Source organism: Formica exsecta, unplaced genomic scaffold (genome assembly GCF_003651465.1).
Source record: "Formica exsecta isolate Colony F162 unplaced genomic scaffold, ASM365146v1 scaffold21, whole genome shotgun sequence".
In the NCBI taxonomy this organism is placed as follows: Eukaryota; Metazoa; Arthropoda; class Insecta; order Hymenoptera; family Formicidae; genus Formica; species Formica exsecta.
Genome location: NW_021849398.1, coordinates 3815891 through 3843636, shown reverse-complemented (window position 1 = coordinate 3843636; position 27746 = coordinate 3815891). Strand labels below are relative to the sequence as shown.

General features: G+C 37.3%; 2 protein-coding genes and 1 long non-coding RNA gene across 10 annotated transcripts in view; 1 reads left to right on the top strand and 2 right to left on the bottom strand.

Moving 5' to 3' along the window:
- Positions 1–95: 95 nt before the first annotated feature.
- Positions 96–21832, bottom strand: LOC115235050 (long-chain-fatty-acid--CoA ligase 4). 6 transcript variants are annotated; one of them, XM_029806583.1, is made up of 10 exons: positions 21651–21832; positions 19456–19870; positions 8789–8901; positions 4174–4528; positions 3556–3924; positions 2750–3145; positions 2290–2602; positions 1947–2210; positions 1562–1837; positions 96–1470 (listed from the first exon to the last, which is right to left on the bottom strand). In XM_029806583.1, the coding sequence occupies exons 3-10, from the start codon at positions 8806–8808 to the stop codon at positions 1316–1318; spliced, it is 2148 nt and encodes a 715-aa protein (XP_029662443.1). In that variant the 5' UTR covers positions 8809–8901; positions 19456–19870; positions 21651–21832; the 3' UTR covers positions 96–1315. The 6 variants fall into 6 exon arrangements, with proteins under 6 accessions (XP_029662443.1, XP_029662444.1, XP_029662441.1 ...); XM_029806584.1 differs by lacking the exon at positions 8789–8901; XM_029806581.1 differs by lacking the exon at positions 19456–19870.
- Positions 21833–22046: 214 nt separating this feature from the next.
- LOC115235054 overlaps positions 22047–27746 on the top strand; it is a 24459-nt gene continuing 18759 nt past the window's right edge. Inside the window, exon 1 of the long non-coding RNA XR_003883972.1 lies at positions 22047–22240. This is a non-coding gene — a long non-coding RNA (uncharacterized LOC115235054). The remainder of the gene's footprint in view (positions 22241–27746) is intronic.
- The window catches only part of LOC115235049, a 5778-nt gene continuing 1217 nt past the window's right edge, over positions 23186–27746 (bottom strand). For 2 of the 3 annotated variants that reach the window (XM_029806578.1, XM_029806579.1), the window contains exon 2: positions 23186–27529. In XM_029806578.1, the coding sequence (XP_029662438.1) occupies positions 23567–27493 (3927 nt within the window). In that variant the 5' untranslated portion in view covers positions 27494–27529 and the 3' untranslated portion in view covers positions 23186–23566. The remainder of the gene's footprint in view (positions 27530–27746) is intronic. The other variant, XM_029806580.1, reaches the window with a different exon arrangement.

The following is a 27746-nucleotide window of genomic DNA, read 5'->3' as shown; positions in this document are numbered from 1 at the left end:
ACACATATATACACAGCATATATATACAATGTACGATTCGAACCGCCAGAGACATGCGCAGATTGGGAGATTAAAAATAAAAAATTTTAAACATGATTTTTTCATAAGCTCACGTACGTATTTTCTAATCTCTTTCTTATGAACATATATGCATGCAAGCATATAGTAATGAAACAATCAGACACACACTTACATACATATATTCGTACATACATACATACACAAAAATACAATCCTGTTGCTGAAAAAAGTATTGTGATATTTGAATTAATATTTCAAAAAGTAGCCAGAATACGTCGACGTATTATACACAGGCAGTATAAGACGGAGCATAATATGTTAAAGTAGTATAAGATAGAGGAAAATTTAATTTACATAATATATTATATTGAAATTACCTCTTGAAGTTTACATCAACACTTGCCAAACATAAAAACAGCCTCATTTGTTCATTTCTCCTCTATATATACATACGCCATACCACTCGCAAAACAAAGTAGCACTTGGAGAAGATCCCTTCCAAAATATACATTTCCAAGATCGAACTCGACGATTTTGAATAATACTTAAAATAAGTACACCGTACGAGTTGTGAACTTATGCAAATTAGCTCGCTCGCAAAAATATTATCACTGGCCCATTAACATACTAACAATTAGGTGCACTACTGCGATATAGGCACAACGAATCGATTGAGATAATTAAAAATAATCAATATCAAGGCAAAGGGAATAGGAGACGACGGTGATTTTCCTAACAAAACAGTCATCTTGCAGCATTTATTTGTTTTTCATCAACATCGCTACAATATGACTTAATAGTGTCGATCTGTCCTCGATAAAACGCGCACGTAATTGATACCTGATGGTACAAAATTCTATCGCCTTTGGATTGATTTCCGCCACTCAAAGTCGAATATTCAACTTGCATGACAATCGATATCAATGAAAAGTTGCGAAAAATTTGTCACACATTTGTCGGAAGACCCAACGAAGAAATGCGAGAGATGATACTTTCATTTTCGGATCGAAAGATCTCGGCGCATTCCAAACGACTTTCTTGGTTCCATTGTACCAAATCAACGACAATAACTGATCTACCAAATGTCGATGGATCGGAATTCTCTACGATTGCACGCACGAACACCATGAGCCTGCCACTTATCGCGTAATCGGCATGTGACGTGATCTTACGACATACCTTTTTATATGTATCTGAGGATTATCGAGGTACCGTCTACTGTGGACAAGGTGATTTTCTTAGGTTTAGATCCCCATTATTACGCGCAGCACTTGGTGCACCCTATGGCGGAACATCACGAGGCATACATTCTGTTAATTTCGTGTTGATAGCGGTCTTGAACCGCTTTCCTCTTGAGTTTAAATGCAGCGGTTACCAAACCCATGTCGGGAGACCATTGTTCCGCGCACAGTTTTACTGCGCCGGGTATTTCGAATGTCTGGAGCTTACCTGCAAACAGTGACAACGTTTCGTTCAGCGATAATAAACTACTGATAATAGAGAGCGCGAGAATAATGATAATAAATAAATAGAAACTTACATTTCTTCGCTTGCTCAACAAGTTCTTGAAGTACCGCTTTCTCGATTCGTGGATCGTTGCAGAGTTCCTCAAGACTCTTTCCGGTTATGCCATGATTTGTGGCGATTTCTTCCAAATATTGTTGGTTAGGTACGACTAGCGCCACAGTATATGCTTTATTCGCATCTCCGTAGACGCAAATGTTTTCCACAACGGGACAGGTCTTCAATTCGGACTCTACTTTACCCAAGGAAACGTATTCACCGAGTTGTAGTTTAACCAGATCCTTTTTCCGGTCTGTAAGATATCCATTATCAGGAAATATAGAAATAGTAATTAATATATGTAAAAATCGCCCTACAGAAATGAAAAAATTTTGTGCTGCAACATAGCTTTCGCGACATACCGATAATCTTGATAGAACCATCCGGATAAAACTCGCCGATGTCGCCCGTTCGAAACCATTGTTTGCCGTCTTCTTGGAAGAAGTCCTCCTTCGTTTTATCGGGCAGTTTATAGTAACCCGCGGAAACAATGTCGCCACCGATCACAATTTCTCCTCTGGGATGCGGATGATCTGTAACTCGATAACCGGCTTCTTCCCAATTCTCCAAACGGATGTCGCAAACTGTGGTCGGTGCTCCAACTCTGCCGGTAGTTCTATCATGCACTGAAAAGGAAGGATAAAGAATAAAAATAAAGGATGCACGAATACGTTTTTTGATACTTGAGAGGCTGAGGATACGTACTATTCATAACAGTTGCGCAAGAAGTCGTTTCCGTGAGACCATATCCTTGAGTTACGGTGACGCACAGACAGAGTTTCACTTGATTATGAGTGTCTGGACTGAGCGGAGCGCCTCCGCTAAGAACAAGCCTAATGTGACCACCGAGCACTTGCTTCGCAGCTCCAAAAATATACTTGTCGAAGAGAGGTGTTTCATAGCCCCGCTTTGTCCACTTCAGCTTATATTCGTACGCAAAATTGAAGATGGCTTGCCTAAACGGACCAGACTTCTTCACTTTGTCGTTTATTCCTTTGGAGATGCGATCGAGAATAAGCTAAAACAATTTTATATTTATCACAATATATATTGTGTCTGTGTTTGGTCAGCATTCTTTTTGCGTACTTGTAAAACTTATATCAAAATAAGATAAAAAGCTGCAGATAAATAAATGGAAATAATAAAAATGTGCAAACATACTCACCGGTACTGCAGTTAAACAAGTTGGATGTAGGACGGAGGCATCACCCTTTGATCCCCTCTGAATTTTGCTACTCGAGTCAATCAGTGTAAGCGGCGAACTATAACCAATGGGTACTCCGTTCAGAAGACATACGCTCTCGGCCAAAAGTTCAAAGACGTGAGCCAATGGCAAGAAACCGAGAAAAACGTCGTCCGATCTGATCTGTACCGCATCGCAGAACGCTTTCAGAGTGCTTATGATATTTTTATGAGAGAGAATCACGCCTTTAGGTACTCCGGTCGAACCCGACGTGTACATAATTATGGCCGTGTCATCGCCTTTTGGCGAATTACCGCTCAAGTTCGAATCGTTGCCCATTTTGACGACCTCGGAGAAGGGTACCAGCCGCACTCCATCCTAAAATATAAAAACAAAGATAAAGAATATTTAAAAGAAAGAGAAAAAAATAGGAAAATAACGTTATAAGTCGCACTAGTCATAAATGGTAGTATATATTATCGATGATTACGTAAAACGTAAATGACATAATGATAGTCAATCATAGTCAATGCCATAGCCATTAGGCGAATACAAACTTTCAGAATGAAATATTACCGTTCGATCCGGTACATTTTCGAATGGTGCATTTGAATAATTAATTATTTGAATTAATAATATTTTTCGCAAATGGTGCTATTCTGGCGTTGACACTATTATATCACTGTTTAGAAAGAAAGTGACAAATTGAAACTTTTTATATTCATAATTTAACGCGTAAATTCATTTAAATGCTAATTTTTATTTAACGTTTTATAAAATCTATCTACCTTGTAGCCTTTGGTTTCAGTTGATTTAAGTTGATCCTCCATGTAAATAATCGTCTTGATCTGCGGCACCATCTCCAGTAACCGCTTGAACTTTGGCAAAAGATCATGACTGGTAATGACAGTGTCCACCTCGGTTTCGTTAATACCGTGAGCGATGGCTTCGTCACCCAAGGTCGCATAAATTGTCACCACCGTGAAATTTTGCTTAAAACACGCGTGTGCAGCAATCATCCATTCCGCTCTTGTCTCAGCGAAGATAACAACATTCTTGCGTGGCTTCATACCCAGCTCCATCAAACCTCGGCCAAAGGAAACGGCCAACCTGTCGACCTCGTTGAAAGACTTCCATTTGTACTCTCCCATTTTATACTACAAAACAAATGGAATTTCACGATACAGAATTAGCTTCCCTTCAACGCTGATGTTATTAATCAAGCACCAGTAATGACACATATAATTGATTTGTTCCAAGAGTTCCTCTTTTATTGATTTCTTCTTAAGTAAAATCTTATATAAAATCTTAATGTCTTATTATAGTCATAGTAGACAAGAAATGAAAAAAACTTTCTATAAAAAAAGTTAAAATTATTCTTCCGCTTTTTCATCCGAGTGTCTCACCTTCTTGAAGATTCTACCGTTAGGTTGAGGCTCATCCTCCTCCGCCAAGATTTGCCTGGTGCCAAGACACCTCTTGTCACCATGCATTTTGACAACCCAAAGAAGCGCTTTTTCCAAAGTGTCGACCTTTTCACGTTCAAGCACGATGTGCATCGACCCTGGGGAGTCAACGCTTCTGTAAGTAACCTGATAATCATCCTTGGAGATCGGACGAGCCTTGATCCTCCTAGAGGCCTTGCGCTTCTCCCAAGGTCGCTGAAGTATGAGATACACGGGGAACGTCAACAAGTCGTACACATACGATAGAGCCTTGATCGCGTGGATCGCGCTGCTGATCCAGAAGCTTTCCATTTCCCTGATGTATAAAAAAGAACCATTTAAATATTTCTACTTAGATATTTTTATGTTAATGTCTCTCAAACGTTAATATTTAGCGTTTGTAAAAATTGAACGCAAAAAGATGATAACAAGTGCGAAAATCTGCGATTAATAAGTAGACTAACAAATAGACTCTTTTCATTTTCGGATCTCTTAAAAAAAGAGAAAGCATGTATAACGTAAATTTTATAATTTATATTCGGTCGCAATACTCTGTAATTCTTGCAGAAAGAGCGAGTTCGAGCATTAGTTATCTATATTCTCACGAAATTCTCTTATCGGGTGCAATATATCCTTCGATTATTTATATCAGGCAAGTTTTTATCTGCACGCGCTACATGTGCAGTATCGAAGCATAAATAGAGTAAAGACTATCGGTCGGAGTCATGCATCGTGCAAATATATTATAATTCATATCAACAATAAAATAATATGATATATGCCAGACCGATAAGCGATAATTAATATCAACGGGATTAATATCTTTGGAGATTTTTGTTAAACAATTGGCGCTTTTTATCTATCTTACATAGAATAGCTAAATAGATGCAATATTTATCATGCTGGGTGCGCGAAAGAAGGAAGAGTTCTTACATAAGTAGATACACACAATATGTCCATACAATAAGATTGATAAAGTGATAAAAATAACAAATCATCGAAGAAATTTATCTTCTTAATTAATGAAAAACTTAACTAGGAAGGTGTGATTTAATTAAATCAACATTAGTTCAATTTCTCGAGTAAATCTCTCTTCGAAGTACTAGAACACTGTACTGTTGCTTTTTTATATACCAATAAAAAACGATATTTCCATTTAATCGAAATTAAAAACCATTCAACTGTATATCTTGTTTGACGCGTTATATCTTGTTTATAATTGAATACATTGACGATCGATTTTCAGTCTGCCGAGTGAAGAGGAAATATTTCATGTATTTCGAGATTAATGTATTCTTGATGATGTAAAATATCTTGATATTACGTTTAAACATTAATATGCCCATTAACATATAAAAAAGATTTTTATGTGCGCTACAAGAGATGATATTTTAGCAGAAAGAAATTACACAAAAATTTATATAACTCTTAATCTTTCTTAATTTATCAAACAATTTATATAACTACGCTAAATTTATATTAACGTTGCGAATAATTGCCTTATAATATACAGATATTAAAGGAGACCGCGAATTACTTTTATTATATTATATGAAAAAAGAAAGAAAAAGAAAAGAATATTATATCAAGCAAGTTTTAATCAAAATTTCATATCGAGTCACAGTTGTGATAAAATACTATTTTACGCTGAAGTAAATTTAAATCAGTGGACTCGCATATAGATTCCGTTGATCCTTTTCACTTTATTATTCTGATCGCACTACATCTAGTATTTGCGCGATATACCGATCATCCCTGAAATTTACATCGCACTTATGCAAAGTGCAGTTACGTCAGTAGCCATGTTGTATGCTACACTACAATTATTAATCGAGTTTCTTTCAATTCTGTTTGCTATTAATCGTATGTGTCGACTAGACAGTATCATGCCACTTGTGATCGCACACACTCGGTATGAGTACTATATAAATCAAATAAACACAAGTTATGTCACTAATTGTGATTATATACACATTGAGTTTTTCTACGGTTCGACTTCGAATGGCAAATAGACGAAGGTCTGTCGCGTCTTTTATAGAAATTATAAGCGTCGAACGTATATAAAAAATAACTCAAATAAATCAAATTTTATTTTTTCGTCAAAAAACAAAATTATTTGTATAGACAAAAAACATGATTTTAAAGTAAAATTAATTTTAATGCAGTTATTTTATTATCACAATGTGCGTTAATATATATTTATATTGCTTTACCATACTAATTTTTTACGTTTATATTCTAAATAATATATTGTTAATGCAAATATTTTACTGAAAATTATATTTTTAGCCTTATCAATATATTAAGTAAAATAATAAGCGTCTCGAACATATCTTAATATGTAGAAAGATGTTAGACAAATTCTTACTTTCTGGTAATACTATATGATAAATTTATTATAGAATTTATGATTAAATTATAATTACATACTTAATAATTTTATACTACCCTGTATAATGATTAAGATCGAAGTATGTATTGGGAAAGAAGACGACAAGAAGAAAACACGCAATCAAGATTTCAATATCGTCGCGGACTTTGGACGTCGCGAGTTCACGCGTCGAACGAATAGAGCCAACGAGTCTTTCGGAGTCTTATCTGTGCCGACATGCATGTCTAAGGAGTCTTCAACGTGCGTAAGGCGGAACATCCAAAGGGGACGACGGGAAACTACAGATGTGCAATAATATCTCACGGCTAAATGCCATCTTTTTTTATCTGTGTTTGTATATATATTTATGATTATCTTTTCAACGATTTGCCGCGCGGTAAAATTCCAGCCAAATAAAAATTTTCCTCTTGCGATCAAGAAATAATTTTCTCGCAATCCGATAAAACAAACAGGAATTATGATTACCGCGGTAACTTTTTATTTCTCTTACGATGCAACTGATTGGAAGACATATTTAGAGAAAACGTATGAAAAAAAAACTAACTAAACTAATTACAAATTTTATCTATGAATATATTAAATGTAATAAAGCAATTTCGTATTCAAGAAAAACATAATAAAATGGAATAAAGTGAAAATATCCTAAGAACAAAATGGCAAAACGTACAATAGTAAAAGCACATTAGTCATCTCTTGTTATAATGAGAAATCAATATACCATAAAATATTAATTACTCACCTGCGAAATTAAGAAATCATTATTTCTATTTTATTCTATTATCTACTTTCGCGACATTCGGATGGAAAAGTTTACGCAGCAACAGCGTTAAAGTTAGAAGAGTCTTACTACCGATCTAACCAATGCGCGGTTACTTATAAATTGCACATTGATTATAAATTTATACAAAAAGAAGAGAGAGGAAGAAAGAGAAAGTGTGACACAGAGAGAGAAGTTATTAAAAATAAATATCATACCTTAGCTATTTCCTTGAACGTAAATCAATATGTGAACTAAATCTATACCTTGTATTGTAATATATGTTGTATGTAAACTTGATATAGATCAACATACTTTCACATATTTTTTCTAGTATAGATTCTAATTTTCAAGCACGTGCGCACGTAAAAAATCATCATAAAAAATCCAAGGTTTTGACATAAGAGAAATGCAATCATAAATAAAATCTACAAACTACATAAAAAAATCATTCATTTTTTACGTAAATGGTTGCAAAATTAAGATTTATTTGTACTCAAGCGTCATTATCGAAAAAAATTGTTCAATAGTCATTATTGAAAAAAATCCTGTCGCAAATAAAAATTGTATAAAATAATTCCAAAGAAAAGATCACAAACGTTTTTTTTTTTTTGTGATAATATCGATTACTCAACTTCTTCGTATTCACTATCATCTTTGATAGCTGGTTAATATTTTTTTTAGAGTAGAAATAAAAAAGGCATATGTATTCACAAAACGTATTTCCTGTTCAATGCTGTATGTAGCAACGTGATTCTCAACTTGATTTCCGTGAGATCCGTGTAACATATGATATACTCAATTTGCAAGAGATTAAAATTATTTTATCAATTTGGATGAAGTGCTCGATAAAATATACTATCGTACAATATATCTAACTCTGATTCGCATCGCATGCTAGTAACGTCGAAAATAAAAGTATCGTGCTAGAAATAAGAGACAGAGATATATAAATATAAATCGAAGCGACAGAGAAACAGCTAATACATACACATACAACAACTATTCAACTGATTCTTGCGAAACGTATCATTGCGACGATGCAAGGGAGAATTAAAAATAAAGTATAAAGAGAAGATGGATATATTCGCGGCTGTAAATGCATTTTTAGATATCGTAAATAAATAAAATTGCAACATGTAGAAAATGACTGAATAAATATCGTGCAGTGAGATAAAATAAATTAAAGGACTCAATTTATATGTCGGATATATTTTGGAAAGTCCCTTCTGATTTTTAATGTACAGCGCACTTCGAATTTGACATCGCGCGCTGATCGAGGGCGAGAAATCTCGTAAAGCGATAGTGAAAAAATCCAGCAAAGAAAAAACTCATGCGGAGGGAGATGCGACGTTTTAGTGGTGCAAGCTCATTTATCTACGAGCTACGGCATTTCCCGTACGCGTTTATACGCTATACCGACTCACTGTTTATCGTCCACGATCATGGTGGCGGCGATATATCCGGTCGCCCCTAATTCCAAGATCGACACTCTTTATCGCCTGGGTGCCTCTCTCTGTGATGCGGATTAATTGACACACTGCAAGAAAAACCATTCCCAAGATCGATACAAGTTAGTCAACAACTCCGGGATTGCATGCGGGGGCGGTGCATTCAAGCATGTTTCTCGTCGTCAAAATGGCACTCGACTTTGGCGGTGAAGATCCTCGAGATCGTCACTCGCAGATATATCGAGGAAGCCGGGAATCACTTCCCTACCTTTTCATCCACGACAATCGTAGCGTTATCGACGCACTCGTCGATCACTAAGGAGTAAGAATCTTCCCCCGGTTAAGATCTTTCCGCGAAGAGACGCGCGATCTCTTGCCTACACACAAATGTTTCGAAAAATGTATTTTATTCCTTCAAATGTTAATATTTTCTTTAAATTTTATATGGCGTATTACTCGTGTGTACGACGATACATCCATCGAGAATTTCCGTATATTAAAACAAAATTGAAAAAATGCATTTTCTGGTTTTCGATTACTAGACAAGCCAGAGTTTGCACAAGATTATCCTCGTATATGATGAAAAATACATTACTTCATTCTTTATAGTAATGAGATCTTATATAAATAATTGTCATATCCATGTTACAGCACGCAATAATATCGCGCATTCTTGCTTGCTTGAATCTTTGCTGATTAAAAATACCTTATCTCCTCTCAAGCGTGGGATAATATATTTATGTAACACAATTCATATAACAAGCAGGTTTGATTGCGTCATAATATGTGCCAAAGTCCTGTATATGTATCAAAAAAACTCTAAATACGATGCACATAAATAATAACTGATATACATATATTCTGTAAAAAAAACATGATTGCGACATACGAATGACGCCAACAGAGAAGTTGTATATAAATCAATGAAATGTCGACTATAGATTGCATATACATATCTGAATGCCTCGTAAGTATGCAGTATTTTATAAAGACCTCTCCCGTCCTTAAAGAAAATGGAGATCGATCCCGACGATGGATTTTCCAGCATTACAAAATCATCGCGTCGGTCTATTTGAGAAAGCAAAAATTCCCCAATGTTGTCCGCAATTTGCTCGTCGCGGTCCTTATGATCGCGTTAACCAAGCGGCAACTGACACGGTCAAGTGCACTTTGACCCCGATATGCGCGTACACGCGTCAATCCATGACAGAACGCATTGCATGCAATGGGAACGCGAACGCGAGCGCAGGCCGTTATTCGACGGAGATAGAGAGTTTTCGCGATCTAGCAATAAGTTTCGCGCTATTGTTATCGACTTTATTTAGGGGATAAGAGTCTATATATGAAGTTCAGATGTGATTTTTTTCTGCGCTAATCGCATCAATGCTCGATCGATCAACCTAAATTCAATCAATTTAAATTTTGACCTTTGTTACGAAAGCGCGAGAAGCAACCGATTGTCCTTATGAATAAACAAATTTATAATTTTCTTGTTTCGCGTGTGCCTTTTTATTCAAAGACAAATGTCAACAAAATGAAAAATATCGTATCGACGATGAAATACGAAAAATAATGTGATGAAATATGTAAACAAGTGTAAAACAACAAGTCTTTTCTGCAATATGATATTTCAGACTTTGTTCTCACCAATGTTTTTATATTGCCGTATCGAATAACACTGAATAAACATAAAGAAAACGTTATACGTAAATAATATAGAAATGTGAACCTTGCTCAATCTGTTTTACAAGACTCAAGATTCATAGTTCGCAGCTATTCCTTGACGTAGATAACTATCCAGAAATATTGATTGGTGGTACAAAAAACTCTATTATATGAACAACATGTATCAAATATATCAATTTCTTCCGTAGTGATATATCTTGATAATCAGAAATAAACATTTTTCACATACATAATTAATTCTAATATATTTCTTCATTAAGAAGGCATACCCGTTTAAACTCTCGAAAAATGAGTACATTTTCTAGATTTTTTAGCAGCGCAACGACTTGATAAAAACTTTTCATTTTTTTACAATATTAATACAATATTATTAAATAAAAATTATTTAAATAAAAATTCTCAACTTAAAACAAATTTTTTTTTTGAAGTTATGCGAATATTTGCAGATTTATATTTATGTTTGATGGATTGACTTTAACTTTTGCGTGCGAGTTCCTAATAAGATTCCGCATTTATTAACGAAATCTTTTTTAAATCCGATTCCCTATTTTTTGTTATAAACAAAAAAAGATGGATCTTTTTTTTAAAAAAACGGAACTTTTTCAACATGTCATTTTTTTTATTTTTTTAAATTTTGAGAAAACGCTTGGATAACAGATAGCTATTAATATGTCCAATAAAAAAAAAAACTTGTATTTTTGCTTTCAGATATGATAAACGAACGTTTTTATGCACGCCATGCAACCACCTAAAATTGGAGGAGCTCTGCAAATATTCGCATAACTTTAAAAAAAAATATTTTTTAAGCAGAAAATTTTTTTTAAGTATTTAATAATATTTTATTAATATCATAAAAAAAAAAGGTTTTTATCAAATCGTTGTGCTGCGAAAAAATCTAGAAAATGTACTCATTTTTCGATTCAAACGGGTATGTCCCCTTAAATATATTTCTCAAGAGATACAAACAAGAATCTGAATATTAAATATATTTATATTAAATATCTGCCATATCTTTGAACGTATCGTGGCCTTAAAAATTGCGCAGCTACGCTTCATTTGCCTCCTTGAAAAATAAACAAAAAAGATATTAATCAAATGTATTTGTAAAACGCTTGAAAAGAACTGTTGATATAAGATACGAGAAATGCGCGTATATGCTTGCCACAAATTAATTATAACAATGCGTCATCATCAATTTGCGTCGTAATCAAATTAACGTCTGATGAACAAAATTATAATTGCGAAGCATTGACTAATCAGATTCCTGCACAATAAGAAATTTTTTAAGGTGCCATTCTTGCGTGCCTTTACGTCTTTTTTTTTTCTCTTATAATCATTGCTCTATCGGTCGCTCTTATCGGCGAGTCTAAAGTACAATTCTACATGAGGGAATGTCCACGAAGAGAGGCATACAAAAGAAAAAGACGTCGTATACCGATAAAGACCCGTACACTGGCATTATTCCAGGCGTTGCGTCACTACTTGCATTCGTAGCGGCAACCTTCGTTCGGCGCGACGTGTCACCACGACGACGAATGCTCGCGGTGGGTCGCGATTGATTACACTATTAACACTTAACGTTTATAAACTATCGGACATTTAAAGCCGACGCATGAATAATACTGTTTATTTTAATTTGATATTCCTCGTAGCGTATACATGCCGCGATGTCATTGTATTATTCTTTCGAAGAACAAAGTACTTTACATGTAACGCGAGCTTACAATTAGTCAGGGAATGTTTTATTCGATAGCGAACATGTTTGTATACTCAATCATAATGTAATCACATGACTGTGTATATAAGAATATACGAATACATGCTAAAATACATAGCTAGGTATATCCTTTTATAAATTTTATAAAATAATTAAACAAATTGTACATAGAGAGCGAAAAACATACAAATATCTCTGTGTATGTTTTAATATTTAAAGATATTTGGAAAGAAAATAACTTGTGCTTTCATGCGTATTTCATCAATTCATTAATTTTTACAAATTATCAAACTTGAAGATCTCATTAATGTATGTATAATTATTTTCTTATAAAATTATTTATTTACATCACAGATAATTATTTCCTTATAAAATTATTTTATTTACATCACAGATTTTACTTAAATTTTTTTATCTAATAATGAATTTTTCTCTAAATGATCAAAATTTTCATTCACATTTTCTTTTATGCCCATAATAATGCAAGCGTATACTGTTTCATTTTTACAATCAAGAAATGTTGATCTTCACATTCCTACATAACGTATTGACGAATGTCAATCTTGGTCGATTTAGTTTAACAAAATGAATGTTTGCAACCATTGACCCAATTTACAAACACATACGTCCATCACAAATACATAGGAATATGTAAGTCACACAGCAATATGTAAGTGACACAATCATATATGCAAGGTAATTCGATGCCGCATTGACGAGCTTCTGAGGATTGTAGCTTAACCCAAATCGAACACGATAGCCTGAACGCTCGCGTTTCATAACAAAACACAGCCGTAAGAAGAATATGGCTATTCAAGAAATATGAATATTTAGGAATATACTCACTTATTCCCAACAATATCTAATTTTCCTAAATCAAGAGAATATTAGACTGTTTTTTTTTTTTTTAATTCGTTTTTATAGCGCAAGATAAACGTAACTTCTAAAACAAAACTCTCCGAATATTTTACTGTAAAAATAATTATTTTTAAAATATAAATTATACACATATGTTTTTCAACATTTTTCCTATGTACATGTATATTTAAAAAATTTATTTTTATTATACGACTTGATATATTTGATAGACGCATATGTGCGTATAAGATGACTATTTATCTTATCTGATAATGTGTGTGCGCAGCCAATTCTGAATAGTTCGTAAACTTTGGACTGACTAGCAGTAAGACGATTGTAACAACTTCTCAATATTTTCATTCATTATATATAATACTGAATCTAACACCATATTTTAAAAAATGACACATGCATGTGAATATACATGCAAACAAAATTATGTATTTTAGGGAATATTTTCATATTTGAATAATTATGAGTCGAGTCTGAAAGACGTGTTAAAAAATATTGTTTAATTATATATCCATTATTGTGCAAATGATATTTGTATGAATAACCGTAAAATGTAAAAAAAAAACCAATAATTATTTCATGAAATTTTTATCTATGTAAATGAAGAAAAAAACAAGGCTCTACATTTTTACATAATTATTGTTTATCCATACTGTAAACGTAAATAACGACTAAACTATCTTAAGATTCCCATATTAAAACACTCAGGCGTATCTATTTTACTATAGCATTAGTAAAGTGATAAATTATGTTTAAAAAACATATTTATATTAAAACATTTTTTTTATCTGTGTAATTTCATTTAAATATTTTCAATAACAAATTAAAAGAACATTACCTTGTCAATTAATCATTCTTTAATCATTCTTATTTTGTCGCACAATCAATAAACGATTCAAAAATTTTGGACATTGAGATGATTGATTATATTACCAATTAAGTAAAAAGAAATTCTAAAATTTATATCAATACTACTAGCTGTGTGAGAGTACATATTTATGATGAATGATCAATATCCTTAAAAGTACGGTGGGAAAACTATTCTATTTACGTGAGCTTCAGAGAATTTCAGCTTTACAAATTATATTAATTAAATGTAAATAAAAAGAACACAGTAGTATACGGAAGCCATACAAATGGGGCGACGATGAGTTTTAACATAGAATATATCTACTTTAAATATGTTAATTTTTTATTTGTTGGATAAGTTTACAACATTCCAACCACAAAATTAAATGAATAACCAATCGTTAAAATACATGTTAAAATTGAAAATTATACTAATATAAAGATCAAACAATTATTCAAGATAATGATTACGCGTTTCAATTTCCATCAATTATGATTAGACACGCTCTTAGTGTAAGTTATTCTGCAACGAATTGTTATGTAAGTTTATATTATATTCGCGCGTATCAATGGTCGCGAACATAACTGGCGATACTATAAAACGCAACGAATTAATTAAGTCATTTAACGCAAATTATTCGCGTTGATTCGCGACAGCGATAAAACGAAAGAATATTCTTTGAGAGAGACTCGGCGCGGCGTAAACATTTATGTAATTCGACACGTAACGCAATTTGCAAACTCAACTGTTGTAATGTATTTGGATCAATTGTTAGGCTCGGCAAATAAAGGCATCCCTCGGATTTCATATACACTTTAATTTACTGATCGATCGAATCACGATACACACAAGGCCGGACAAAGATCGCGTTCAATCCCACAGATAGACCTCTTATAAATAAGTGCCGGTTAGAAAAACAACTTGGCGGTTAGAAGAAGAATGAAGAGACGAAATAAAAATAAAAAGTGGTCTTCTACTACGAAAGGTGCGTAGCGAAGTTCGTAAGGAAGTTGCACGAACATACACGAGTTTAGAAACTTAGTTTAGAATTTGTTAGAAATTCTCCCTTATCCGATTGTTGTTTGCATAACAGAACGATCCACGTGAGAAGACTCGCGATCCAGAGAAACACTATATATCTAATCATTATCAATATCTAATCATATAAGTACAAATCATTACATTAGCATATCGTTAGTATTATTCGACACTTTGAGATTTCCAGGGAAAACTCATGGTATTTTCTTTGCACAGATTTTTGTTACATAACATTAGTGACATCGATTTAAACAGAAACGCGTCTACTTAAAAAGCTGTTTCTTACAAAACAGCTCACAATTTAAATATATATATTAAATAATTAATCATACATAGAGAGTAATAAAGTCATATATTAACCCTTTCCGGCCACGAATAAATTGAAAATAGATCATAATTTTTAACTTAGATTGTCCGTGACTTCAATATAAATCGCCCTATCAGAATGAAATTAGGAAATATTAATCAAAAATTATCGCGTAAAGTACGTATCCCTGATCTAAATCGAAGCAAAGTTACAATGTATCGATTTTGATCATATGAATTTGTACGCAAATTATACGTTTGCCGAGTTCTAAGATGAGTAAGTTAATCCTATGCATTTGCATCGATCTAAAAAAAAATGTCAATAATACATCGCCGCGAGAACGGAAGAGAACTGAAAGAGGGACCACGCGAGGGGGAAGATTTCACGCTACATCGACATTATTAATAACCTCGCGCGCGGTCAATGATGAAACCACCATGTACTACTTTACGGATTGTTTCCGTCTAGCCGATCGTCCACGTCCCGTCTGACACGAATACGTTATGCATCATTCTCGAGCTTGCAAATTGCAGCTGCGACCAATCGAGCAAGATGCTTGACGGCTTCATTAATAATCTTCATCGGGTATATCCTTACTTAATATATAAAGAAACCAATCTTTTGGGAATATGTTGTGCAGCAAATCGACATCGTGAAGAGAATCGTGATCGTAAATCACCGATCATTCAGAATTCATCGAAAATAATAAATAAAAAAATAATTAATATACCAGATGTAGTATTTACTGGGGTCAATAAGCGGTTCGCATTCCTAGTTAAAGATCAACATATTATTGTATGTTCTACACTGTCATATATATATATTCAGACGTGGCAAAGGTGGTGGTTTTGTCGTAGCTCTTTGAAAAGAAATAATTATTTCCATATAAAAAGAATATTCAGAGAATATCAATAATATTCTAGTAATCGATTATAAGCTTGAATATTTCTCCATTTATAACAGTAACATAAAGAAAATAGATGAAAATTTATTCATCGCTAAAAAAAATATAACAAGAATTATAAGATTAAACAAATATATTTACCAAGACATTACTTATATAAGATTAAACAAATATAAATATATTTGTAATATAAATATATTTTTTTATCAATAAATCTCTGAAAAAATAGGAAAATAATTGAACGTTGATTATTCTTTCTCTTTCCAAAAAAAGTATGTTTTGCTACCTTTTACAATGATAAAAAAAAACTACCTGCAATTTGCCACGTGCTTGCTGAAAGCAATAAAGAACCGAGATATATTATTCTGACAATTAATCACAGTTAGATTTTTGCGTAGAATTGTAAAAAAATTATTTCATAGTTACTATGTACAGAAATATAATTTGTTAAATCAGATGCAAATTCAATTTCCCATTAATTTACGCTCGTGTCTTGATAACAAAAGATATATTATAAATTATATATTATAAATATGTAACATTGTAAAATAATGAGAGTGATGACAGATAAAAACGCATGGAATCTTAATTTTAATGATCTCATAGTTTTGGCATACATTTAAAAAAAACCGTAAAAGAATGAATAAATAATCAAATGTCATTTCCGTTTGCGTAATTTTCCTGATCGTTGATAAAAGCGATCAATATGATCAATACGATCAATACAATCGTCGCCGATTTTACCGAATATCAACTGTCAAATTTGCGAAACCGACAATTTCGATAAAAACGTTTCCGATCGTGAGTCACCTCGGTTGGTTCACCATGTTCAACGTAATTCCTCCATGAGTCGCGTCCTCCGGAAAAAGTTGATTTCAAGAATCGTGGCGCGAAACGTTGACACATGATGCAGAAAGGAGAAAAAACCGACGAATCGCGCGTCGAAGGATGACTCGAGTCGTTGCGAAAGTTATCGACGTTAAGAGGAAATTTTCGAGGAAACGTTATGGTTGCGCTTCCGCTTGATACCAGCGAAATCTGCGCGATCAATCTCTACGAATAAAATGGGAATAAAAGCAGTGCGTTAATTTTTATGAAAATTTTAATCGACATCGAACGAGATCGACCGATGAGCATCGATCGATGAATTTTTATCAATGAACAGAATTGCGAAATGTCATGCCAGCCCTCTTATTTATCCAACTTTACAATAAGATCGCTACAATGAGGATACCAAGCATTCTTGTCTAACATTCGCATTATTTTATATAATTTTACGTATATAATGTTAGATATTTGTAATATCTCTTTTTTTTTTTTTTGAGGATTAAAAGGAGAATGCGCGACGACAGGACAAGTCCCGGGATTCTAACATAAGACCTGCTAACAAATTGGCGGTGAACCAGACCAGCAACAGCAACATCGAACCACCGTCGCTTACCTTGCGAGTAGCAACGCAACGGTTGATTCCCCCTTCGCGCCTTCCTGCTTGCCGAGATCGCTGTCGCTTCCAGCCGACTGCCGCTCGCTTTTCCCACCGCGATCGCGGGAGAGGAAATTATCACTATGCGCGATTCAAGGGTCAAGAATGGTGTGTGGGTGTGAGTACGCGCGTGCGTACGCGTGCTCGCTACCCGGGGCGCACGTTTCTTTCGCTCGCGCGCGAGTGCGTAATACGACGCGTAAGAGTAGACGGATAATTGATAATATAGGGTAAAAGGGAGAAAGAAGAGAGACGGATCGAGAGATAAAGAGAGAGGATGAAATAGCAGCGCGTCTCGGGACGGTCAACGAACGACTGTGTCACGCCAGCACCGCGAATCGCACGAGCTCGTAACTCTCCCGACTCTATGTATATACGTACCTTTGATCTTTGATCGCGAACCCGCTACGCGCGTGGACCTCATTTGGGATCATTCGATAAAGCGATGCCACGCGATCGGAGGTGATGGAATTGATATACCCGGCACACCGAAATTATTCGGAGCGAATTTAAAACATTGAGAAAAATCGCTCGCAGAACTCGACGTTCCACTTTATCGAGGACATCTACGAGCGATACCTCGGATAAAGTTCTTTCGAAAGTTACGCATGCTTTATTACTTCGTATCCTTTGACCGAGGGTCAAAGTAATCTCTCGAATGAGCACGCTGCTCTTTTAATCATACCGTGATATCAATTACTCGATACACAACGATTTATTTGACGTATATCATTAGAAAATAAATACGAGGTTTATCTCGTGAAAATAATAACGGTTTATCGCACGGTCAATGAGGACTTTGCTCTATGCTCTTGCGAACACGATACATCTAAAAGCGTAACACGTGGTTGATTTGTCAATCGAGTCAACTATCGCGCGACGCGCGGTGCCAAAATCGAACGTCACGAATTGCGAATAATGAATGATCTAACGCAAAGTAATGTTAGTGTACATGTATGTAACATCGGTGCCGTAAAACCAGGTCAGCGCCTGACTGTCCTCGTAGTCGGAGCTCGATGTTCCGGCGTGCTCCACGTCCCAACCATTTAAATTGACAAGTCCAATTGCGCACACAGCGAGAGTACCAATAATATCGCGCTACGCTAAAAGAGTCGGAGTAATCCGAGTGATGGTTTGCTCGTCCCTTAACATCGTCGTTTCTCGTATAACATAGCGAGAGTGATTCAGGAGGAGATGTAGATACCTTGCCGATGCACCCGAGACAGCTAATTTAAATTGAAAATTGTGTTACGTAAATGTTACGTAAGCGTCTCGATAATCAACGAGACGTTTTATGAAGATGTCAAAGTATGACAAGTTTTATTTACATTACCATCTGACTACTTCGCGAAGATCGTCATATGTTTGACTATGCTGTGATTTATGTCTCTCAACGTATATATTCAGTTCAATGTTACGGTCCTAACGATCATAACGAAGCCAGTAATTTGCAATGATTACGCTTATACAGCTATCAGAGAACACGAGAGCAGCTACATATTAGTATAACCCATATAATTCCGTTTAATCCATATAATTTCTATTTAATGATCATAATAAATGGTTAGGTGTGAAATCTGCTGCGGGTACCTCTTGTGTGTACCTAACCTTAAATATGAAAACCTTCATATTACATCTCTAAAACCCCGCCAAGAATTTCATCTCATCACGATACAATATACTTGAAATTAGCTGCAAAATCTCCACCGGCAAAGTATAATATTTTCTCACCTCCCGGATCACTCTACGTACGATTAACACATCATGGTAAACATGGTAAATGCTTACATCGTTCTCGCGATCGAGGGGATGTCGCGCGTGCAGCTTCACGGCCGTGAAAAGAGTCTCTCTTTGTGAAACGTGACCACGTGTGTCCAATTCGAGAGAAAATTCCTCCGCAGCTCTCTCTCTCTCCCTCTGTATCAGATTCCTGCTCCGTTTCGTATTCTCAAGACTCGTTGGAGCGGCTGGTCCACGACGTCATCGCGGCACCGATCGGATTCTCCGGGTAAACGTCGAACGTCGTGTCACGCGCGCACCGTATGACTGTGATCCCGGATATACGTATGTATGTACGTACTACATACGCGCGCACTAACGCCAGCGCGGGAGACAAGACGACTCCGAGATCAACGCCGCCGTCACGTCGGGGCCATCTTGCCGCCTGAAACTAGCGGAATCGATGGGACGCCACGAGCGTACCCTGTCGGCATGGAAAACGTGCCGCCCTCAGTCAAGAGTTTCCAAACTTTAGGCGCAGCAGCGCCTCTCTCACGAACAACACCCTCCGCGCTTTTCTTCCTATTTTTTTTTTTCCGCAAGAATGCGATTTCATCGTACACGGCTTACATTCGTTGCATTCGCTCAACCTTGACTCGAATAGCTTCCGAATCTCTAAAGCGTATCTACAGTTTGGCTGATTCAGCGATCATAATCTAGCGCAGGAGGTTTTCAGATATCTCGCGTGTTAAAGAGAAGAGCCACTGAAAATGGAAGAGGGGGATTGTTCTCTTTTTTTTTTTTTTTTTTTTTTTTTTTTTAAGGCACATAACGGTTCAAATTGAAATTCAATTAAAAATGTTTCATAGAGCTTGTGAAAATTAATTCGAAAATGTTAATTGGTTCTTATCATCCTCTCTTTGAATTTATTTTCGAAGCGCGCGTGAATTTTACACAAATTGTTTAGTATTTTCCCAGACAACACGCGTGTAAAATATAAAAGGTGTTTTATCGTCTTTAAGATGTCTTTAGACGATAAGACATCTTGTTTTCTGAGTTAATACACATAAACATGACACATTGAAAGTACACGTGATATATTCAACGCGAAACACAACAATGATATCACGCGTCTCGCGCCTGCAAGAAACTGACTTGATATTCTAAAAAACGCGAAGGATATCTGAAAAATATCTAGGCTAACAACAAATTTACAAAAATTGAAACATTCGATTCGAGACATTTAAAAATTGTGTTCAAAATAAAAGAGATTAATATTATCTTTGCGTATACATTCAAAATCCGTTAGATGAATAAATTCTAAATAATACTTTCGCCTATTATAAGACATTGAGTCGAAGGAAACGCAAACAAGAAAGGCGAGAGCGATTCATTTATTTCTTGCAATCATTTCTTTGAATGATATTTAATATGATAAATGATTAGAGATTCTATGAAAGGAATGAGATACATTAATAACGCCCTGTCATGTAAATCTAAGATTTCTACCCGCATTAACACGTTATCAGTCAGCAACAAATATATATAGTCGTCAATTTTCCTTCTCTCACAATCAGTTGTATCGCTCGATCACTTTGCGAGTCGCATTACGGTCACTTAGAAAGCTGCACACGTGTTAGTTAAGCGGCGCCCAAAGGCATATGTTCCGAAAATACTGTGCGCAGTAAATACACGAACGTATCACAAGCAATCTCGTGAAAAATCTTTAAGAAAAAAATAATACTCTTGAAAAAAAGTAGAAATACTTATGCGTGTCACTATTTACGATTAAAACAATTTAAACAATTTTACACAGGTGTATATCGATAATCCATTCCTTATACGCCCTAATAATCGCAAACTTCAAGGGAGCACTATATTACTACTATGTATATAAATAAACCTACAATGATTTCTGTGTTTACATATACGCGAATATCGTGTAAATATACGATTCTCTTATTTTCACGCATTCCATACACGATATCTTGTGCGCGCATCGATAGAGTAAATACTAATCTCTCTAAATCGAGATCAGCTCTTACCTTTCGCGAAAACGTGAAATCTTCCCAGAGATCATCGCGTTTAATATCTCGTTAGTAGACGAATTAAGAGCACATGTCAAATGAAATCGCGTCAACACCACGCTTTCATACTCATTTAATATCGCGCAAAACGACGATCGCAACAAATCGCAATCTCTCTACGCGCGTTATTATTGTTCAACTTTCGAAACGGGGGGAAGGGAGGGATCTCTTACGTACCTTATATTTGTTTAAAGAACGGCGCTCAGCGTAAACCGTTCGCTTTCAATTCGTCGCGTCGTGCATGCAGTATATTATTCGCGTACGTTGTCAGACGAAACTCACTATGTGTCACGTTGCATCACACGTCGTATACTCGAGCTTATGTACGGATTCGACTCGGGGGCAGCCGGTGCGCGGATCTCGATATAGACAGCCGGCCTGCGCGTGGACCAATCGGACGGCGAGCCGTCGCGGGCGGGGATGTGGCGTGATCCTCGGTGACGTCACGCCAGCGACCCGCGCGATCGATAACTCGAAACTCGACGTTTGCATGCGGCTAACTTTAAGCGCCACACACCCGGCGCGACGCAACGGCGGTAAGACGCGTGCCGTTTGTGCGTATGTAAATATATATACATATATATTTATTGTAATTTAATAGCGATCTAGATATTCGTGCCTCTTCGCCGACACATGTAAGTAGCGCAAAATTATGCGGATGTCAAACGCGATGAAGATTGTAAAAATCGATGAAGACCGGCATTTTTCCTGGCCCCGATAACGACCAGCGCTCTCACATTTGAATGGCTGTATGTACGTGTTATCAGGTGAGTCTAAATACGGAGAGAGTAAATTTATCGACGGCGCGATAATTTATCATGCGTCGATTTAATTTGCCTTATTATTAACATTAACTATACTTATCTTATTATTACCGTATTATTCACTACATTTACATGTCACTTTTAACCGAGTTTAATAACATCCGTAATTTTAAAACTGATCGATCATAACTCTTCCTCTGATGAATGAAATGTTTATGATTTATTATTTTTAAAATTACGGATGTTATTAAATTCGTTTATGGGTGACATGTAAATGGAGTCATTATTATATAAATATAACGTTCTATATATATTTGTGTATAGGCGATTAAATGTTAATTAAAAATTAATTAAAATCCAATACACACATACACATATTTACGAAAACTTTATAAATTAAAAATACTTTCGCGTACTATATCATAAAAAGATAAAATGCATTCGAATCATGAAAAAAGTTTAACCATTTTTTTTTTTTTTAATATTTGGTTATAGATATTTGTAGAGGATTAAATGTTAATTAAGAATTAATTAAAATCCAACACACACACATACACATTTTACGAAAATTATAAATTAAAAATACATTCGCATACTATATAATCATAAAAAGATGAAATGTATTCAATTTACGAAAAAGATGTAACCGTGTTTTTTAGATTATTGTTTAAAATAAATATTATGCACTTTTAGCAGTAGTATCAGGAAAGAGAGAGAAGTCTATAATATCGTTTGTAAAATGAAAAGAAAATAATCCGATTTCATCGCGTAATTCAATTTCTCTTTAAATTTTACATATTGTATATGCAGAAAATATTATATCAAATAACGAAAGAAATTGTATACTAAAACAATATCAATTAATAGAAGGGTCGGAGTAAATAAAAAATGAATGCGTCGCAGAGCAGGGGTGTTTATATTTGCGCACAATAAGATTACTCTGGCACGTGTGATTAACGTTTAAACTTTATTAAAACCAACAACAATAACAAGAGCAATAACAACAAATCGATGTGCCTTAAACAGCCCGCAGAGAAACTGCATCTCTCGCTCTTTCTCTTTTCTTTTCTCTCTTTTCTTATTATCATACAAAAAAAAAATCGACGTGCCCCGTCTCTCGTGTCATACTACCATTGTCGATCGTCAGTTCGAGCGAGCACGTTTCAATGCGATCGAGGATCATTGCGGGCGAGCGAGCGCCTGGAGACCTGCGACATTAGTAAGGACATTTGCAAATAAACACAGGATTAATAGACGTTATCGTTGATGACGTCCAGCACATCGCAGATCACACACACATGACTTATAGATACGCGATCCCGTATGCTTTCACAATGCTGCTACAATCGCTAAAAGCAATGCAAGGAGACAAGCGAGCAGGAGCATGGGATACGTCGTTACCGTGACAGTTATGATGTTAGTGACACGGGAAACATTCGCGGACCGCGCGTCTTTGCTCGATTCCGCACGATCATCAAGCTCGCACGATGTGCGCTCACCTTCGTCTCGCGCATCGCTACGCATCGTCTCGATTCCGCTAGGCGGTACCACGGTGATCTCCTCCTGATCGCGTTCCTGCTCCTGCCTCAGGGCATCGGCGATCAGATTAATCTTACGAATCGGATTGTCCACGTCCGTGGTGGACACGACAGTGATGGGCGTCATGCGGGCATCGGTCTTCTCCCCGCGTCCCGTTTTCCCAAGGTCCTCGATTTCCCGTCCGTGCTCGCACAGACTGGCCGCAGCTAGTTCCAGATCGCGGACGGCCCTGGATAATTCCGCATCGGCAGTGGAAAGGCTCTCGAAGCGGCTGACGCCGCTTTGGTCTCCGTCGTCGCTCGTCGATGAATTGCGTTTCGAAGGTACGCGAGTTATCTCCTCGAGTCTCGAGGACACGACGAGCCGATCGTCGCTCGTTTGGTCGTCTTGACTGTATAGAGTAGAGCTGCGCGCGCTGCCGCTTTGGTTCTCGACCTCGGAGCTGCGTGACGTCCAGGAATTCTTGCGGACGGACGGACGATTATCGCGTAGGCGGTCGACCGAACTGCCGAAAGCCTCCGCCGCAATTAACTTAACATTTTCGTCCGCCGCGCAAAGATAGAAATCAAGGTTGTTGGCTGCTGGCGTCGTTTCCGATACAGGCCTCGCGGAATTCGTAACTGGGAATGCGGTCGGGTTCTCGATGTTCTGCTCGTCGTTGGCACGCGCGGTACGTCCTGGGTAATGGCTACTTACAGAACGTATAGAGATGCTCATTGAGGGTTCGTCGACCCCGAGCTCGACGTCGAAGTCATTCGATTTATCTGTTGGCATGACGGCAGAATCGTTCGATGACTCGATTGGCGGCGCCGTGTCACCATCATCGTTTTTTATCAAGTTAACCAGATCTTGGCAGAGACGACTGTATGCGGTGAAGACCGTTTCCGTGCCGCGACCGCTCTCGGGCATCGAGACGTTGGAACCCGAGCCTAAGTACTCGTGCCAAAATTTATCATCCAAGACGGTTGTCGAAGACAGCATGGCATCGGACAGCTCCGCGATATTTGGCTCCTTCTCCTTTTTGAGATTTGCCTGCATCGCCGTTTCTGGTGAAACGCATAGCTTCTTCCGGTACGCGTTCATCGCTGGATGATTGCCGTTGATGTCGGTCTCGCCTGTAATCGCCGCTGGTTCCATTCGCCTACGCGCTGCGTCGTTATCGGACAGCTCGCCGTCGCTTACAACGCGTCTGAGATATTCCGGTCGCTCAAACATTGAGGCCAAGTTGTTCGCTGCAACGTTCTGTATTTCGTCCTTAATGGTGTCGAGGCTGGGCTCGCGTCGCAAATGAATTCGATCATGGTTGATCAATCCGTAAAGATTGGCCGACAAGGATCTGACAGCGCGTTTCTTCTTGATGCCGACTCGCGGCTGTTCCTTCGAGACGTCAATTCTGCTCTCCGCAAGGACGACGTTCCGCGTCGCGCCAGCGTCCTTCCTGAGGGCTCTGTAAGCCAAGTCATCCGTGACTACATCGGGCTCGCATTGCGGTATGTACGGCGAGCGCGGCTGTTCCGGTTTCGTCGGTGTCGTGTGCAAGTAATCGCTCTCGGTCGCCGTGGTAACCGGTCCGAGTGGTATACCGAACGGCGGCTGCGGATCGATTACTCTTAAAGTGTTGTTGGCGTGATTTATGCTGCGGAAGACCACGTCGTCACGTGTCACATCCGGTTCATCCCGACGGGACGGATAGGTCGACGGTAAACGCGTGAAATCGTTCGCTGAATCTCGTCGCGAAAGGACGGGCGAAGTGATGAGGTAGCTGATGTTGGATAGAGTAGATTGTCCTGCGATATCCGACAGCGACGTGGGCCTCTCCTTGGGATGCATCCTTCGATAGGCCATGTCATCCTTTGTCCTGTCCGGCGAGTCCGGAGTAATCACAATCACCGCGTCGAGCTCGTTTTTAGCTTGCTTGAGACTGAACTCTTCCATGCTTCGGCGTTCCGCACGATCCAGCAGATCTTCATCGCCGAGACGAAGGCTGTTGTATATCGCTTCCAGTTCGGATAAAGCTTCCTCGAGGTTCTTTGAACTTCTTCTTCTGTTCTCTAGGTCTTCCTCGGTCGGTGTCGTTACTCTATTGTCTTTTCTTTGGCTGTTTTCAGTACGATTATCGATGTTATACGGTGTAATGGAACGTGAAATACGCTGTTCGCAAGGAGATTTTCCGGACGACCAATCGGACGATGCGGCAGACGCGTGCGATGAAATCGTCTCGCGTTTATTTGATTCGCAGATGTTCACTGATTTATTCTTGGCCTTATACGCGCCGTAATTCGCGTCATTGCAATTAAGTTGATCGTTGCGAGTGTTTCTGCGTCGACATCTCATCGCCTCGCTTTCCTCGTAAATCGACTCATCCGTCCGATGACGGCTGCAGTTATATTTGTTGTTTATACACTCCAGAGAATTACGGAACTCTGTTTTAGGATTTGATGGGTTTTCCATCTCATGCTCCGCTTTATCGCGCCAGGCGAGTTCGTTGTTTGATCCATACGATCCAAAATTTCTCCAATCAGGTCTCGATATCTCTCTCACGACATTAGTCTTATTGTCTTCTTGTTTAAAGGAGTTTGGCACACTTTGATGTCTGTTTGTCGGATAGGAACTGTATCCATAACCAAATACGCGGTATCGGGGATCTCTCGGCGGTGGCACGGGCGGTTGACTGTCCGGATCAACCGATCGATGATCGATAACGTAATCGAACGGTTCCGAATAATGGCACGCGTTCTTCGCGGGATACGTAAAAAAATTCCCAGCTTGACGATTGTCCGCGTTCCCACTATGCCGCGAAATCTTTCCATAAGCGTTATTCTGATTCAAATCTGTGACGTATTGTCCAGTAGAATATCTCCTGTAATCGCTGAAAACTTCGTTTGGGTTCGGCAAACCTGCGCTGTGCGCGTCCCGCAGACTCTCCGCGGAGGATCTCTGAACTGAAAACGTCCGATTCGAATTCGAATACGCGCCGAATCGGCGCGGATGTATGGGCGGGCGACACAATCCGTTTGCGTCAGTATAAACAGCGCGCTGCTTATCTTCGACATGTTCCGAGGAACACCTTTTGTTATATAGATCGTTCAAACTATCAGTGCCGTTGCCCTCGTCCCGAGATAAGCGCTTGATGTAACGCTCCGTTCGAGCAGCACGCGTTTTCCTATTGCACATATTATTCCTTTGGCCATTTTGCACACCGTCCGTGCCGTAAATTTTGTTCAATGAATTATTGGATCTCCGACAATCCTCGCCGGAACTGCTTTCGACGCATAGATAATCCCTCTTGGCTTCGGCTCGAGCTTTCAGTTTGTTCTTTCGAATCTTCTTTCCTAAACCGTCCAACGAACCGTCGCTACTACGCGAATGTAGCGAATCTCGATGTGAATCTATCGAATGGCGAACGTTATTTTCAACTGTCATCTCCTGCTTTGAATTATTCTCTATCGAATGAAGAACAACACCATCAGGTTGCTTGCTGAGCTTGATGGGCTTTCTCGGTGTCCTGTTGCAATATACAATCTCTTCTTCATTAGAGGAACTATCATAATCTTTAATTGAGGATATTCGACGCAGGATACCACCTATCGACCATTTCTTGTCCTTTTTTTTATCCGATGCACTGGATACTGCGTCAGAAACTGGCAAGCGCCGAGTTGGAGGCAGAAGACCATCCATTCTCAATATATCTTTCTTGCGCAGCCTCTTTTTCTCCATTACGAATACTAACAAGTCCCTTCAAAGTTATAATACCTGCAAAAATTAGAATATGTAATAATACGTTACAGTGAGATAAGGAAAATATCATTCTAATAATGTTGTTTCGAAAACAAAAATATTACGTATATTGATCTCAAAAGTCAATTTATATTTATTAAACAAATTAAATATTTAATAAATTAAATTTTCTCTTTATTCATTTAGTTAAATATCTAATAAATTAAATTTTTTCTTTATTCATTTAAAAAAT

Excerpts from the sequence above, each read along its gene's own strand:
- LOC115235050 (XM_029806583.1), bottom strand. The coding sequence starts at position 8,808 with ATGATCGTGGACGATAAACA. Across the intron at positions 4,529-8,788 it reads ATGATCGTGGACGATAAACA|GGAAATGGAAAGCTTCTGGA; the intron begins GTGAGTCGGTAT and ends TTTATACATCAG. Across the intron at positions 2,211-2,289 it reads TTGCGCAACTGTTATGAATA|TGCATGATAGAACTACCGGC; the intron begins GTACGTATCCTC and ends CTTCCTTTTCAG.